Source organism: Miniopterus natalensis, chromosome 2, assembly GCF_054644295.1.
Source record: "Miniopterus natalensis isolate mMinNat1 chromosome 2, mMinNat1.hap1, whole genome shotgun sequence".
Taxonomy (NCBI): Eukaryota; Metazoa; Chordata; class Mammalia; order Chiroptera; family Miniopteridae; genus Miniopterus; species Miniopterus natalensis.
The window spans coordinates 166,561,112-166,577,942 of record NC_142082.1 but is presented as its reverse complement, the minus strand read 5'-3'; the positions used below and the strand labels follow the sequence as shown (position 1 = coordinate 166,577,942).

The 16,831-nt window shown below is 35.4% G+C and overlaps 1 protein-coding gene across 4 annotated transcripts in view; it reads left to right on the top strand.

Moving 5' to 3' along the window:
- Window positions 1–15,660, top strand: part of RIMKLB (ribosomal modification protein rimK like family member B) — a 32,855-nt gene extending 17,195 nt beyond the window's left edge. For 2 of the 4 annotated variants that reach the window (XM_087814800.1, XM_087814799.1), the window contains exons 4-8: window positions 501–587; window positions 1,363–1,566; window positions 4,975–9,469; window positions 11,630–12,325; window positions 15,484–15,660. In XM_087814800.1, the coding sequence (XP_087670926.1) occupies window positions 501–587; window positions 1,363–1,566; window positions 4,975–5,438 (755 nt within the window). In that variant the 3' untranslated portion in view covers window positions 5,439–9,469; window positions 11,630–12,325; window positions 15,484–15,660. The remainder of the gene's footprint in view (window positions 1–500; window positions 588–1,362; window positions 1,567–4,974; window positions 9,470–11,629; window positions 12,326–15,483) is intronic. The other 2 variants (XM_087814801.1, XM_087814802.1) reach the window with 2 other exon arrangements.
- The last annotated feature ends 1,171 nt before the right edge of the window (window positions 15,661–16,831 follow it).

Below are 16,831 nucleotides of genomic sequence, written 5' to 3'. Positions count from 1 at the left end.
ATTAATAATAGAGATAAAAATTAATTTGTGTGTTTGAGGCAGAGAGTTGGTATACATAATGCATGCAGCATCTTCAACCTTGGATAAGTCTTCTCTACTCATTCTTCTGTTTCTTAATTGAAACAGGGAATTGAATATACTAAAGTAGGTCTTGAGGCTTCCATTATTTGTATGGTGGAAAAATAAGGGATAAAAAATATGAAAAGTGGTGTAGAATTAGGAAACATTGTTTGAGCTGAAGTATACTTAATTTCTTTAGATTGGATATTAGAATATTTATAGTTTAAGATAGCTTTTGTTTATTTAAAAATGTGTGGTTGTTTTAAACTGACATTTAACTGCACTTTCAACTTTTATTCATTACTTTCTCCAAGAAAAACAAAATCATGAAGTTCTTACCTTCTATCTACCTTGTGTTGCTGTCATCAGTGAAGATAAAATTTATCACAAACCACCTCTATTGATGTTTTAAAAAAAATTTTTTTCCTCCCTCAAATCAGGTGGGCATGAAAATTTTTCTAAAATGATTGATGAAGCAGAAGTACTGGAGTTTCCAATGGTAGTGAAGAACACACGCGGTCATAGAGGTGAGTGTGAGTTGTTGCTGTGCTACATAATTTTGAAACCTACTTTTGAGAATGAGTAAGGGTGATTATACAGTATAGATTTTTTTCTCAGATCAAAGCAATTATTTTCTTTGTATTTGCTCATGGTTACTGACTAGACAGCAGGGTTGTCAATTGAAATTCACAGTGTTTGAAGCAGGGCTTCTGGAGAAAAATTAGAGGGAAATCGTTAGGTGCATGTTACCTCAAACTTAGAGAAGGCTACTGTGAGTTGTTCAGTTTGGCTTGAAGCTATTTCTGTTCATTTAAGTGATTACCCTAGAGATTTTAAGATACATACTTAATTTAGACTGAGTCCCAAGTTAATACTTTTATCTTCCTCTTCAACAGAAGAGGATGTATCTTCCTTACATCACTGATTCCAGTCATTCCCCCTCCCAATTTATATAGCTTGAAGATTTAAATGAATGAAGGAAATGTTTTGCCAATAAGTGACTCTGCCATTATTGGCTAACCTGGAGGAATACAAATTTTAGATCCCTACCTCAAAACATATACTGAAATAAGTATTAGATTACTGTAAGAATTTCAATATTGAGAGACTCCTAGAAGGCAATTATTAACTGTTTTAGGTATAATTCTTGCATTTTCTTACTAATTCTAACTATATTACTTTGGTTAAAAAGTAATTGGTTCTGAAAGAACAGATTGGGACTCAAGAAGATGGAGGCAATAGATATCAACCTACCCACAGATTGATGACTTAAACATATTTTTTATTCTTTTTCAATCACAGGCAAAGCTGTTTTCTTGGCTCGAGATAAGCACCATTTGGCTGATCTAAGCCATCTTATTCGCCATGAAGCTCCATACCTGTTCCAGAAGTATGTTAAAGAGTCTCATGGACGGGATGTACGTGTCATTGTTGTGGGAGGCCGTGTGGTTGGCACCATGTTACGTTGTTCAACAGATGGGAGGATGCAAAGCAACTGCTCACTAGGTAAAAATGATGCTGGTGTCTTTCTGGTATATAAAGTAATGTTATAGCTTGTCCAATGAGTATTTGTATATAACTACATTTTTACTTAATAAGCTGGGAAACACATTATCTTTCACATGTAAATATGATGAATAGACTTACCATGAATATAATAAATACACTTTTGAGGAGTTTTTTTTCCAGTAATGAAATTGGATTTCTCTCAATCATGAATTTACTTTCACCCAGGCTCAATCTGTAATTCATTTCACACATGTATGAACTGTCTGACTAGAGTTAAAGATACCCTCTTTGTTGATACACTTATTTTGTGTATAATTAGAATTCATTTAAGGTAGAGTGTTCTAGCTCAGTTTATCCATTGGTCCAAACAAGATTGCTCATTTTGATTTATCTAAATGTGTGTTTTCTGTGATCTCTTATTATTGAAATGCCACAGAGCTTAGTCTGTTTTTTTTTTCTTCTCTGTTTATTTCACTTTCTTAATAATCTTATCTAACTCATGACTTTAAATGCCATCTATATGTTAATATTTTCAAATTTATGTATCCAATTTAGGCTTTCTCTTTGAACTCCAGGCACATATAAATAACTGCCTACTCAATATCTGTGTGTAGATGTCTAATAGACATTTATTTTAATTTTAACATGTCTAGAACTGAACTGCTGTTTTAACTTGCCCTCTTAATGTGTTCTACACCCACAGTTTTCTCTTTATCATTTAATGGCAATTCTACCTTTCCAGTTTAGACCAATATCCTTAGTTACCTTGATCCCTTTCTTCGCCTTTTTCTGTTTTCCAAATGAATAGTAACTGGTTTTTCCAGCACTCTATTGAATAGTCTGTTTATTATGATTTGTAATGCCATCTTTTTTTTTTTTTAATGATGTTTCTAATTTTATTGTGAAGCCATCTTTTTTATGTATTGAATTTCTATATATGTATTGGTTTGTTTAAGGGTCCTATCGTCTGTTACTATTCTTTCGCTGTATGAATATCAATCTTAATTCCTTTGGCATTATGCCTGGATATCTGATAGAGCAAGAGCGCCCCTTTATCTTGTTCTTCAGAATTGAGTGCCCTCATTACTCTATCCCCCGAGAGGCCTTTTTATGATGAATAGTTGCCCATATTCAGTATTAACTGTTGTAGCTGTATTTTATATATAGCAGCGAACAAAACAGACAAAAATCCCTGCTTTCATAGGCTTTACATTCCAGTGTTTTGCTGAAATTATTTAATAGTTTTAGTCTAAGTCTATATTAGAATTACTCTTATGTTTCAAAAGTCCTTATATAGCACTTACATGATCTATTCCTAGGCAGTCTTTTAAAAAATCCATTTAGAGTTAATTATACCTGTATTGCAAGAATCATTACTCACCACTGTTTACTCTCTGACTGTTATCTTCCCATATCTTGAGGTCTCTTTTCTTAGTTATTTGCTGTTATGTTAGTATCTTTTCCTGATTATTTTCCCTGGATGGGGATGTGTGAGTGGTAGATACCCTCAGACTATCTTTCATTTTTATTGGCTGAGATTAGATTCTTACATTATTAGAATCAAGCTTCAATTCTACTGCCTCACAGGTTGCATTGCTAAGTGAATGTCCAATTCTTTCTTTTTTTTAGCTCAGATTTTTTTCAGGATATTTTTAGATACGTGTCTTTCCTCAATCAGTCCAACTTGGATTTTAGTAAGGTGTTTCTATCAGCAGACTCAGTTTTTCTAGTTTCAGGAAAATTTATTTTTTAGTTATTACCTCTCCTCTGTCTTTGTTTTTCTCCTGGAGCAGTTTTTTTTCAAGTCAGTCCTCCATATTTCTTGTCTTTTTTGTGTGGTTTTACCTCAAGTCTTTTGTATGTGCTTTGAAATATTTCTTACACTTCCTAAGTTATGACTCCCAAAAGTGACTGTGCTTTCCTTCAATTCCTCTATTGAAGTTTTCAGTTAATTATGTTTTTGTTTTAGCTTTAGAAAGTCTTTTCTGTGCTGAACTTGAATCTCCTTAAAGTGTTCTTATTTCTTCCATTCAAGTTGTAAATGGCTTGTTTTATGTTTTTGTTTTTAATCCTTGCCTGAGTATATGTTTTTACTGATTCTTTTAGAGACAGGGGTGGGAGAGGGCGAGAGACAAACATTGTTTGGCAGCCTCCCATACATGCCCTGCACCCCGGCTATGTGCCATGACTGGGAATAGAACCCGTGACCCCTCAGTGCATAGAACAGTGCTCTAACCAACTGAGCCACACCAGCCAGGGCAGTGGCTTGTTATTTTTTTGTTCTCACATCATGGCTCTGCTCTTGCTGTTTGGAGCATGCCAGATGGCCTTAGTCCTACAGAAGCTGAGAAGCAGTCATTTAATTCATGGGCTAGTTTGCCAGACTCCTGCTGAGGTACTTAAAGAAGCCTTCCAGTTTCCTGGACTCCCCTCCCTGCTCTTCCAGCTTCAGTGGTAGGGAAGACTCAGCTCACCTATGCAGTTACCTTTTGGCCTTTTTGAGGTCAAAGACAGGCGTATTCATATAATGCTTATGTCAGTTTTCCTCCTGTGGGTACACAGAGCTCTTTGAGCCAAGCTCTTCTCAGAATTCTTTGCTTTCTAGTCCTTATTTCAGAGCTTCCTGAAGCTAGTCTCCAAATGAGAAAGTCTAGTTCTGATTCCTTTCTCTCAGGTACCAGCAAACCTTAAGACTTCACCTATATTCAGTCAGCTCCCTTAAGCCCCAGAATTCTTTTGGCTGAGGAATGGCAGGTAAATGGGAGTGGGGACTATAGAAGAAGAGGGCCATGCTTAGGTCCCCTTGTTTCAAAATTCTGTCCCACCCTGTCTCCATATTATGCATCTCTGTTATTTTTGTCATAACTGTATTTATGCAAGAGTTTCTTCTGCTTGGTCTGTATTACTGCAAGTAAGGTAGGCTTCAGTGAAAATTTAATGTCTTCTTCAGAATAAATATAGCATATTGAAAAAGTACAGCCCAGCCGGGCGTGGCTCAGCGGTTGAGCGTTGACCTAGGATCCAGGCGATCAGGGTTCGATTTCCGGTCAGGGCACATGCCCCGGTTGTGGGCTCCATCCCCAGTCCGGAGCGTGCAGGAGGCAGCCTATCAATGACTCTCTCATCATTGATGTTTCTGTCTCTCTCTCTGCCTTTCCTTTCCTCTTTCTGAAATCAATAAAGATATAAGGGGAAAAAAAAAAGTACTAAGTTATTGAGACTGGGTTGGAAGGTGATTCCCTAATGAAGGAAACTTAGACTTCGAAGTCCCAGTTTTACACTAGAATAGCACCTTTGTTTTCACTACTGATTTACAAGAAAGGGTTAGCCTCAGAGGCCGGCTTTAGTTTTACTCCAGAAATTTATCGTTTTGGTTAACTTCTTATTTTGTTTCTTCTTTTGCAGGTGGTGTGGGGATGATGTGCTCATTGAGTGAACAAGGGAAGCAGCTAGCTATCCAGGTGTCTAATATCCTGGGGATGGATGTGTGTGGCATTGACCTGTTGATGAAAGATGACGGCTCCTTCTGTGTCTGCGAGGCCAATGCAAATGTAGGTTTCATCGCCTTTGATAAGGCTTGTAATCTAGATGTAGCTGGTATCATAGCGGACTATGCCGCCTCCCTTCTGCCCTCTGGCCGGCTCACCCGGCGTATGTCCCTGCTCTCTGTGGTGTCCACGGCCAGTGAAACTAGTGAGCCGGAGCTGGGTCCCCCAGCCAGCACTGCTGTTGACAACATGAGCGCAAGTTCCAGCTCTGTTGACAGCGACCCTGAAAGCACCGAGCGAGAACTGCTCACCAAGCTCCCAGGGGGCCTATTCAACATGAACCAGCTGCTAGCCAATGAAATTGAACTCCTGGTGGAGTGATTCCACTGGTAAATAATTAACCAACAAAACCCTGTAAAACTTTCTTTTTCTTTTTTTTTTCTTTATTATTATTTTTTAACCAACTTGCAATGCTGTTCATGGAATATGCTCAGGAAGATGAGAGAAAATTGGGTAGTATTAGTTAGAAGAGAAGAAAGAGGGAGATAGATAAGACCTCTGCTATTAAGATGTTACTGACTTTCATTTACAAATTATACAGATAGACTAGGCAGAAGAGGGTAGATACAGAAGAATGTCAGGTTCTCGTAATTACTCAAAAATATGCTTGTTCTCAGGCCATAAAGAACATACAAAATTTTTTCATGGTTCCTTGCTTTTGTTTTTGTATAATTGGTATACATTTCGGAGTAGCATAACTTTACATTGTATGGCAAACATTTATAATGGGTGAAGAAAACATCTATCTAAATTATAGGAATTTTTCATACAAATTGAAAATTCTGCCTTTACCGTATTAACTAGCAGCTTTATATTCATAGTTTATGAAGTCTTGAAGGGCCTCTTATTGGGATTTATTATTTTTCTGTTTTTAGTTTTTCCTTAATTTGAGTGGGAGGGCAATGTGAATATGACCCAATAAAGGCTTTTTTAATGACAAAATTGGCATGTTTGCATGATAAAAGGGAAATGAACAGTATTGCAATGTCTGGTACACAAAATAACATTTACTCCAATGTAGATAAAATTACACTAGTTTAAAATATGTGCATTGACTTGTATTTGTTAGTGTTTTAGTCTTTTTTGAAAGATATATTCTCTGTTAATGTTGCATTTTCTAAAACATGATAGTCTAACATTCCCCAATCTATGCCTGCATCTTTAACAATGGCCAAAGTGAAGAAAATGCTACCTTTTTTGTTGAGACACTGACTTGAAACATGTGCATTTAAAGCTTTTTATTTTTATTTTATTTTTTCTTTTGGTGGTTGGGCATTTAAAGAATAAGAACAAGGAAAATATTTTGGGGGGCAAATCAAGGGCCTATAAGTTCTTAAACATAAGCCGATGTGATTTCTAATTTCAGCATTATATATTTGCCTTCACATTTTAAGAGGGAGTATATGTATGTGTGTGCACGCATGCATGTGTATGTGTTTAGCTTTTTGTTTACACCAACCAGTCAAAAAGGATAGATACTAGAAATTGGAGCATGATAGGAAACACTTTTTTACTTTAAAAAGCAGATTAGTTGTTTTCATAACTAGTCTCCACTGGGTAGAGGTACTCACCTGAAGACATAAGGAAAATAGATGCTTCTTAGGCCTTTTTGTGTATATGTTGTTGTTTGTTTTTTTTCTTTGTTTCTGGACTGTTCAGTGTATGATTTATTCAAGGCTACATGCTTTTCTTCAATGCTTCTGGCTGTGTGTTTTCTCCTATTACACATAAGTTTTGGAGTGGGGTAGACTGGGCGCTTTTGTTTGGGGACTTAGCAGTATTGAGTCTCTTGTAGCCCTGCTCTGAAACCTTCAGTACTCTCCACTGTTTATATTCCTTTACTTTCTGGATTTATAAAAGCCCCCAAACTGCATATAATATGAGCTTTACAACATGGGGAAAACTATGCCAGTGATGGTTTTGAAGGTGTGTTAAGAAATGGAGATGCTCCAGAGCTCAACATAATTTTTTTTTTTTAAACAGCAAGTTCCATCTCCCTACAATCCTCTGAAGCTTTTACCCAAGTCCTTTCTTGCCTCTCCAGTGCTTTTTTTCCTTCAGATGGACCTTAATCTTAATTTCTTGGACACTACTAGAGAGACTTCGAGGCAATAATAAAAGATCAGTATTAACCAGCTCTAACAGAGGTTTGATCATGCTTACTTGTACAGTTTTTCCCCCCGTTTTAAAAAGGAATGTAATAAAATTTGTTTTTTTCCATAGAATTAAATAATATTAAAATGGAATGAAAGGTTGATTGTTGACAAATAGAATAGTACTTCTAATCTGTGCAGTGTTTCATTTCACCTGAAAAAAAAATACATAAAAGGAGTTTCTAATTTATTTTAGGATATTCTTATCTCATCTAAAAGAATTTGACTTGCACAGCGTTATTGTGGGACTTACATACATAAGTACCTCTGACTCATTAACAGAAAGAAATACTTGGTACTTCTTTCACTGAATGGCCATAGTTTGGAGGATATATAGTATTTGGGATAGAGAAATGAGGGAGAAAGAACTGCTTAATTAAATCATCATTCATATGTTTCTGTAGAGACCATCTGGTTGCCACCTAAATTATGTTACATATACTTTGAATAGTTATATATCACATGTATATAGATTAATGAATTTTGAAACACATACCCTCTCTATTTGATACAGAACTCAAGGTTTGTGTTGGGTGGGATAAGGCACCAGGAAAAATGTAGGCAGCATTTTAAAATTTTTTACCAAATTATAAGAAATATCAGGTTTCACCTTTAGTTTTATTCGGTATCCATCTTTAGTGCATTCATATTATATTAAAGCATAGCTCTACCAACCTATTTCTAGATCACACACTCATGTTTTAGAATGAAAAGGGAAGAACTGGTCATCTTAGACTTTAAAAACATGAATATTTTCTTGAATTTCTTCAAAAATTAAGGTAAAGATTATGAACAGATCATTCTGGAAGAGCCCAAATGAAACAGCCCAGATATTTAAGTGAAAGTTAAATATATTTTCATGTTGTTTAATAACTTCTGTTTAATCTTTATTGCTATTGAGAGGTAAAATGTATTTATTAAATATGTATAATCATCATGCCAAAATCTGAATTACTGTAAAATTGTGCTTGTTAAAATTGTAATTCTGAATTGTATTTTAAAAGTAATTCTTTCTGATATTGTTTTTATGTCACTCATGATGAAAACTGGACTATATATACATACACACACATATATAAATATGAACTATTCCATTTAAAATTTTTAATAGTTTTTTTTTTTGTGCCTAAAATTGATCGGTCCTTTCTGCTGGCTTTTACTCTACTGAACTTTAAAACCTTTCTGTATATGCTATCAATAAGAAAATATCCTGGAACATTATGCATATCCATCAAGAGACTTGCTTTCATCAAGCACTTTATCAGACTTTTGAGAAATTATCGAAAGCATCGAAAGAAGTAATTGACTTTCAAAATCATCTCTTCTTTTTCTCAAGAAGAAAATGGAAAAACAAATCCTCTTCATTCAGTGAGTCCCCAGTTTGGGGTCTGGGGAGCCTAGAGACATTGTGAAGTCAAATCTTATGTTATTTTCTCCTGGCTCACTCTTTTTGAGAAGGTTAATGGGCTATATGGCTGGTGAGACACGATCCCCTCCTAAGAAAATGTAGGTGCTCAGACAGGTAACCTCTGCTGCTACTGTTTTTATTTGTTTGTTTGTTTAATTTCATTTAAAATTTGTTTTTGTTGTACTAGGATATTTTTAAATGTAATATATTGTAGGATTTATAACCAGGTTTATTGCTTTCTTTCTTTTTATTCTTAAAAAACGACAAAGTTTTATTTAAGATACATTTAGGCGCCTTTGAAGCTTGGATTTTGGAATGTTTCAGTAGTGGACAGAAATCTGCTGTTGGAATCTTCTAGTCTTCCAGGTTTAATTTGAAGTTTTTAGTTTTGTTTTGAATTTTTGTGTGGTATTTTATTTCCTTTATACCAATGCCCTCTTGCCATGATGTTTTGGGGTGGCTGCCTAACTCTAGTGAAAACTCTTTCTATATTAACGAAAGTTTGGTGTTTGAAATTCCTTAATGTTTTGCATTTTTAAAATTGCTTTTAAAGAAATATTCTAACTGCTTTTACTGTTACTGTTCTTTGCCAGCCTTTTCAGGAGACAAAAAACCAAAAACAAACAAACAAAAACACTTTCCTTCTTCCCCCTTCCTGATGATGAGTGAGAAGTATTGAGAACTTTCGGGGTCAGTGCCCTTCTAAACCCCCCTTCCCCCAATAATGCAGCTGTATAATGAATGGTAAATGCAGCGGTTTGGATTCAGGCACAGCCCCAGCCTGCTTGCAGGTAATTTGACTCTTTATACTTTCTTTCCATCACAAGGCTAACTATTTTCCTTTAAAAAAAATTCTTTATGTACTTTAAAGGTACCCATGGGTTTGTAATAGCTCTCATTAAAAAAAATAATGCATACCTGTATCTAGCAAATAATTTGATTAAGGAAGAACATTTGGGGATAAAGTTTGAATTGGTTGGGATGAACTCAGGACTTTCATTGGGGATGTGCTTAAACCATACAGATAACTCCATTCCTTGCATATATGTTGTAATGATTTCAGAGTGTGACTTTTTGGCTTTGTTTTTGTTTTGGGTTTGTTTGTTTCTTCCATTGTGCTACTCTGGCTTAAGCTTTTTCAGGGGTTGGTGTTCCGAGTACACAGTGAGCTCACAGTATAAAGACATCAATTAGGAGTTGACAGGTATGGAAAACTAGTTTTGAAAAAGTAAACTTAGGTTATAGGTTATATATATGGTAAAAACTCACCATAGCATTCAGTTGACTTTAGTGCTTCTCTTTCTATGACATCATAAAAGTGAAAGGGAATGATGGGACAAAGAGAGCAAAAAACATGAGCAGCGTGATTTCAGAACTAATTACTTTAGCATTTCAGACACTAGTGCTAACAAAAATAGATATGAATAGTTTGAGATTATCATGAAGTGATGGTTCAAACATTTAAAAATTGCAGGTTTTAACAGATTGGAAGGCATTTCTGAAGCACAAGCTTGTTAAGCAGATTAACGAGGTTAGTGGCAGGAATAGGAATACAACTTTTCCATTTTAATAGCTTTCTTGTTTGTTAATATACTATCCCCTCTGTGTACCCCAGTCCAATTACCTTTTCCTTCTTTTTCCTGTTCTTCCTAAAGTTTTAGCTCTGATATGAGTTATCATTTTTGGAGATAATCATCTTTCTAATAGGTGGAATTTTAGTGATAGTAGTCAGGACCTTTTCAAGATACACTTATGCATAATTTTATCCTGTGGCTTTAGATGTCCTATCCAAAGAGACTGTAAATCCAATAAATCACTAGTTAGTAGGAGATCCTGGCTTATAATGCTATTCCTACAGCTGAAGGCATAACATAAATCATTAACCTGTTTTGTGCTTTATTTCACTCAAATAAGATAGGAACAGAAACTTAAGCACTTTAAGACAAAAATACTTACCTGTTGAACAGAAATTTACTAACAAAAGAGTCCCAGCTGCACTCCTATAGGAATTTATGATGTATACTAAAAAAGGCTTGTACAGGAGAACCTTGTTCTCTTGTTGATAAGAATGGCCAGCTTTAGAATGTGTGGGCTATGTGATTGCATGGAACATGGAGAATTTAGCAGCCTCCATTCTGCTGCCCCCATGAAGATCGCTGACTTGATAAGAATGATCTTGCTTTTAGATTTTACCATAATCACTTATTAGGTGGGCCTTATATAGCATATATACTTGGCTGCTATTGTGGGGTTTGGGAACATGAGGGGTGGGGTGAATTGTTGTTGTTTTAGGTTTCAGTCAGACAGACATCCCTGTGCCCCAGTTCCCAGAAGCACAGCAGGCCTCTAGGATCATCCGTGGGAACGGCGCAGTCCTGACATCACCAACTCTCCTGCTCAGGCTCATCCCATATACAGAGGTCAAAGGGTGGGGTTTGAGATGGGGGAAGGAATAGAAAGTAGAAACAATGTCACTGCAGTGCTCTGTTGATTAGCCTTCCGTGCTTATGTCAGTGTTTGTTTTATTTTTTAAGTTAACAAAACTGTACATATTTTTATTTTGGGGTGAAGGTAGTGGGAGGTTGGAAGAATAACAAGCCTTTACTATTATTACTAATTCATTATTGAATACTGTTCTTTAGTAGCTAATACAGAATAAATTTGAAACCTAGACCCCCAGTGACAAAGAGAAGGGGAATAAAAATGAATTTCAGGATTTTAACGAACAGAAAACATTAATGTGGTGTTAGTTTCCAGTTCTACAACTGCTGTTACATTTGTCATTCTGTCACGCTTTTTTGCCCTAATTCTTTTATATATGTATACAATTTGAGGAAATGTGCATTTTTGGTCAGTTTTTTTAAAAGGACTTAATGAATTTATTACTCTTTTGCAAAAAATATATCCAGTGCTTATATGGGCATACAAATGCTACCCTATTTTAAATGTAGGTGGCGTATGTGTTCGTGTTTTAATGTATTCAGAGCCATTGGGCAATAAGCAGTCCAGAACATTGAAAACTCAAGCAGGTAAAGCACCTAACACCCTTAGTTTCTAGAAATACTTTAAAAAACTCCCTTATTGCTGCATCTTCCACAATTCTTTTGGTAGTCTCTAAACTTAAAATTTGCAGGAGTTGTAGACTACTAGTTAAAATTTTAAGTTATTTATTTATTCATAAGATTAGAGATAGGTGAAGAAGGAAAGTATAACAGAAAAGAAACGGCTCCTTGAGATGGCAACTGTTGAATGTCTAAATCTTTGCACTTTTTTTTTTTAAATTTTCCCAGCTTAGCATGAACATTGACCATACATTGCTTGATTTTCAGTGGTTGGGATTTTTGTCTTGCATTTTGGCGGGGAGGTATTGGGAGAGAAACAGTGAGGAAGCTTGCACATGTGAAAATGTGAAATGTTTAATAAAGGAATGTTTCTATTTAATCTGAATAGTAAGCAAGAACTTTTTCTGTATACCCTTCTGCTGCAGCAGAGAAATAAACTGTTAGGTGGCAGCAGAAGAAGGAATTCTTCAGATTGATGGCTACTTACAGTATTGGCATAAAAGAGATAGAGCATGCCGTACCAAGTGAAGTAAAGGTGGCAAAAAGTGGAAACTGGACTAAGATTTCTAATTTTGACTCTAAATGGTAAGTTACTTTCAATTAAGAATGTGTTTTCAATGCTGGTGTTATACAAGTCACTGTGATGTGTAATCATAAATGCCAACAGGTCGCCTTAGGATGAATTTCTTCTAACTACTTTGGAAAAAAAATTTGTTGTATGTAAAACGAGGGATTTATCTCTAGTAAATTGATATATGTGAACCTTTTTTTCCACTTTATTGAATATAATTGATAAATTTTAAAGATATTTAAAGAGTATAATGTGATGATTTGACATTTGTATATATTGTGAAAGGATTCACCTATTGAGTTAGCACAGTCAATATATGAACCTTAGTGTTGGCAAAAATTATGCTATCCAAGTTTTGAAACAGTAAATCTGAATTTTAGAAATCTGCAAGGTAAATGAAATATGCATTGTTAACCATTTTGTAAAAATAAAAGTCTGTTCCCTTTTTAGTGAGAACATTGGGGAGGTGACAAAAGTATGTAGTTCGAAAAAATTATGGGGTAAAAGTGACCTTTTCTTTAACTGACTGCCTATTTTCTGTCTAGCCCCATTTCCTTGTCACTGTCTCTGCTCATTAGTTCCACTCTGCTCTCCTTTCTGTCTTGCCTATATTTGTTTCTACTCTTCCTCTTTCTTTGGTTGTGCTTCTCCCTCTGTTTCTTTATCTCTCTCTCTTACCTTAGTCTCTCTGTATGCTTCTCTCTCATTCACTCTCTCTCAGTTTTACTTTTCCAGTGTTGCCATTTTTCTTCTTTGCCTGCCTGCTTTGCTTTGTGTGTGGTATGTGTCTCATCTTTTCATTTGCATTCTTTATGTCTGTATCTGCCCAATAAACAGATTAATTTCCTTTGCATTGACAGCTGCCCTCAAAAATATGAATCAGAGTAGCAACATTGTGATTCTGTACATTTTAGAATTTCATGAGGCTGAGCAGAAATTAAATGACATTTTGAAGTCTGTAGAACTAAAGCATATAAATTTTAATTCTTAAATTTATAATAAGATACAGACCTGTTGACTCACTGAACTACTTATTTAACTGTAGTATCTTTATTATTTCTGGCAACCAAACTGTTTAAGATCACTTAGAAAGAAGAGGCATATGGTTCTTAACCTTATCTGAACTTTTAACTTCAAATTGACTGATTTTTTTATTGAGTTATAATTGACATATAACGTTATACTGGTTTCAGGTGTACTGCATAATGATTCAGTATTTATATACATTGCAAAATGATCACCACAGTAAGTCTAGTTAACATCCATCACCATACACAGTTACACAATTTGTTTTTTCTTTTTTTTAAAAACGTATCTTTATTAATTTCAGAGAGAGGAAGGGAGAGGGAGAGAGAGAGAGAAACATCAGTGATAAGAGTGATTGATTGGCCGCCTCCTGCACGGCTCCTAGTAGGAATCAAGCCCGGAACCCGGGCATGTGCCCTGACTGGGAATCAAACGTTGATCTCCTGGATCATAGGTTGATGCTCAGCTGTTGAGCCATGCCGGCTGGGCTGATTCTTTTTTTAAAAAAAGTGTAAAAATAAGTCACCTTCTATTCCAAAAATTGTTCATCCTCATGCTAAGTAACATTATGTATATTAGCTGAAACATAAGAATATACAACCTCAGTTAATATGGTTAGAATTTTTAAAAGAATTTTTTTTTTTTTGATCCTCACCCAAGGACGTTTTTTATTGATTTCAGAGAAAGAGGAAAGGGGGTGAGAAAGAGAGAAACATCATTGGTTGCCTGCTACACACATGCCCTGCCTCGGAATCCAACCCGTAACCTTATGGTGGACAGGATGATGCTCCAACCCACTAAGCCACACTGACCAGGGCAGAATTTCTCCATTTTTAAAAACAGTTTTACCTTAATCACCAGTTTTGGTTAGTATATAGAGATATCAATGCTTTAGATCTGAAAAAAAGATGGCAGACTTGGCCCGGCTGCCATGGCTCAGCCATTGAGCATCAACCTAGGATTCAGGAGATCGAGGCTCGATTCCTAGTCAGGGCACATGCCGGGTTGCGGGCTCGATCCCTAGCGGGGGGCATGCATGAGGCAGCTGATTAGTGACTCTCTCTCATCATTGATGTTTCTGTCTCTTTCTCCCTCTCCCTTCCTCTCACTGGGGAAAAAAGAAAAAGATGACCAACTTGAATCTTAATCTGAATAAAAATTTATTGCTCATTGTATCATTTATTGAAAATGTAGCCTAGAGCATTTAAGTTATAATTTTGTTTAGACATTTCAGTATTATTATTTTATGTTTTATTTTGTGTGATGTACAAGAATTGTTCTTGCCTCAATTTTTTCCTCTTGGTACAGTTTATTTTTGACTTAAAACAAAACACAGTTGTCTATAGTATAGGGTTGTTAAGGAGTAATAGTACTGACATTTTTATGTGATTATATTTTTAATATGAAATTCTGTCTAAAATTGGGTTGATTTTTATAAAATAAAAATTGTCTCTATAGTGTAGTGTAAATTAATCGCTAAGAAAAAAGTGTTGGCTATTGTGTTGGCAACATCTTAATGAAGTAGACAATATAATGGACCTATAAAGTGAACTATTAATTTTTCACACACTAAAGAGAACAAATTCCAGGGAGTTAGAATAGTTTCTCCTGAAGAAAGGTCAAGTAAATTTGGAAAGTAAGGTTGCTCTTTTAAACCAACCATAGGTTTAAGCTTTAAATTTTTAAAAAAATTGATATTTAGAGAGAAGAAGGGAGGGAGGCAGGGAGGGAGGAGGGCAGAGAGAAACATTGATCAGTTGCCTCCTGCGTGCGCCCTGACTGGGAATCAATCTGGGTATACGCCCTGATCAGGAATCAAACCTGCCACCTTTTGGTGTATGGGATGATGCTCTAACACACTGAACCACACCAGCCAGGGCAAGTATTAATTTTTAATGACAAGAACATTAAATATCTTCCAACTCAGAATCAGAGTACACCTAAGTATACCTTTTTCAGCTGAGGATTACCAAAGTAAAGTGTGGTAATAAAAAAAAAAAAGGTTATTTATTTTATTTTTTTGTAATCTAGACATTTTGTAATATTGTCACATTAGTTAACTTTTTATCTTTACTTTTTTTCTCATCCTAGCAATAGAGATTGTTTAAATCTGATTTAAGTGAGCTGTATGTGTTTTTCTCCCTAGGTTCTTTTGAAGTAACCAGTGGTCCTTTTTGCTTATTACTTCATTCACAGAATTGACGAAGATACATTCGACTGTGTTTTTTCAAATGGAGGATAATACACAGAACAAGGAAGCAGTAGCTCTAACCTCTTGATTCGTTGTGTTTTCAAAAATAAAAACACCAGAACTGGAAATGAAGTAACATGGAGTACGATTTGTTTTTGTTTTTGGCAGTTATTTCTGTGCTCTATCTCACACGAATTCACTTCAGTCCATATGTCTACACTTGAAGCCTAGCTCCACATATATCATTTTCTTTATTTTTTTCTTTTCTTCACTTTTTGCAAGATGAAACTCCTTTGGTTTTTGATAGACTGATCTCTCTATAATGTGTTTTAAAACAATTACTTCTCCTTTTGGCACATAGATATGTATCACATGGATTTTGTCCTGCTTCTTTCATCAGTCCATGCTGAATAACTGTTGCTTTTTTTTTTAATCTGAAGAAGTGCAGGCTTTTTTCTATTTCATTTTCACAAGGCTTTGGCACACACTTGTCACAACACCACACACTATGTTTTAATCTTGTAACTAGAGACCATGTCTGACCTAGTATATTTGAAATGTAGGGGATCACATACACAGTGTGTGTATACAGAGGCAGCCCTAGTACTTTCAACAAAGAATGGGCTTTATAGTCAAATATTGATCCAGTTCTAACTCCATCATGTACTAGTAGGCCTTTAGACAAGTCAACCTCTTCAAGCCATTTGTAACAAATGGAAATAACTACTTTCCTAGCTTGATGTGTGAGGATTAACTATGCTGTAATACATGAATAGTGCTTAGCAGGTAATTGATTAATAAATACTAACTGTCCTTTTAGTTCTGTAAATTTTGGTTATCAATATCCTACTTAAGAGCTATTGGATCTTTTCATCTCAAAATTGGAGTCCGTAAGTCTTTCTTGATCTCAGTTTTCTGACTCTAACTCCTTTCACGAATTCTTGTGGTTGGAACACTGTGTTTGGGGACCATTTCTCCCTATCTAGGCTGATTATTATCTCCACACTTCATTGGCTAAGAAATTTTGTATAAGAAAAAAACCTGTATCTCATTTTATTCTCCAGATTATTTTTCCTATCATCTCATAACAAAAATATTTTTTCTGTAAACCAGGAAAATTAAGGAATGTTCATATTATGTAGCATAAGTAGTAATTTAGGGTAGTATTACTTGTTTCCCAAAACATGATTTGAGGTGACATACCAGATGCATTAAAACAAATGGAAAAGAATGGGATGAAGCCAAAATAGAGGGGGGAAAAGAGGGTGAAACAGTTTTTAAATCATGCAAATACCATACTATC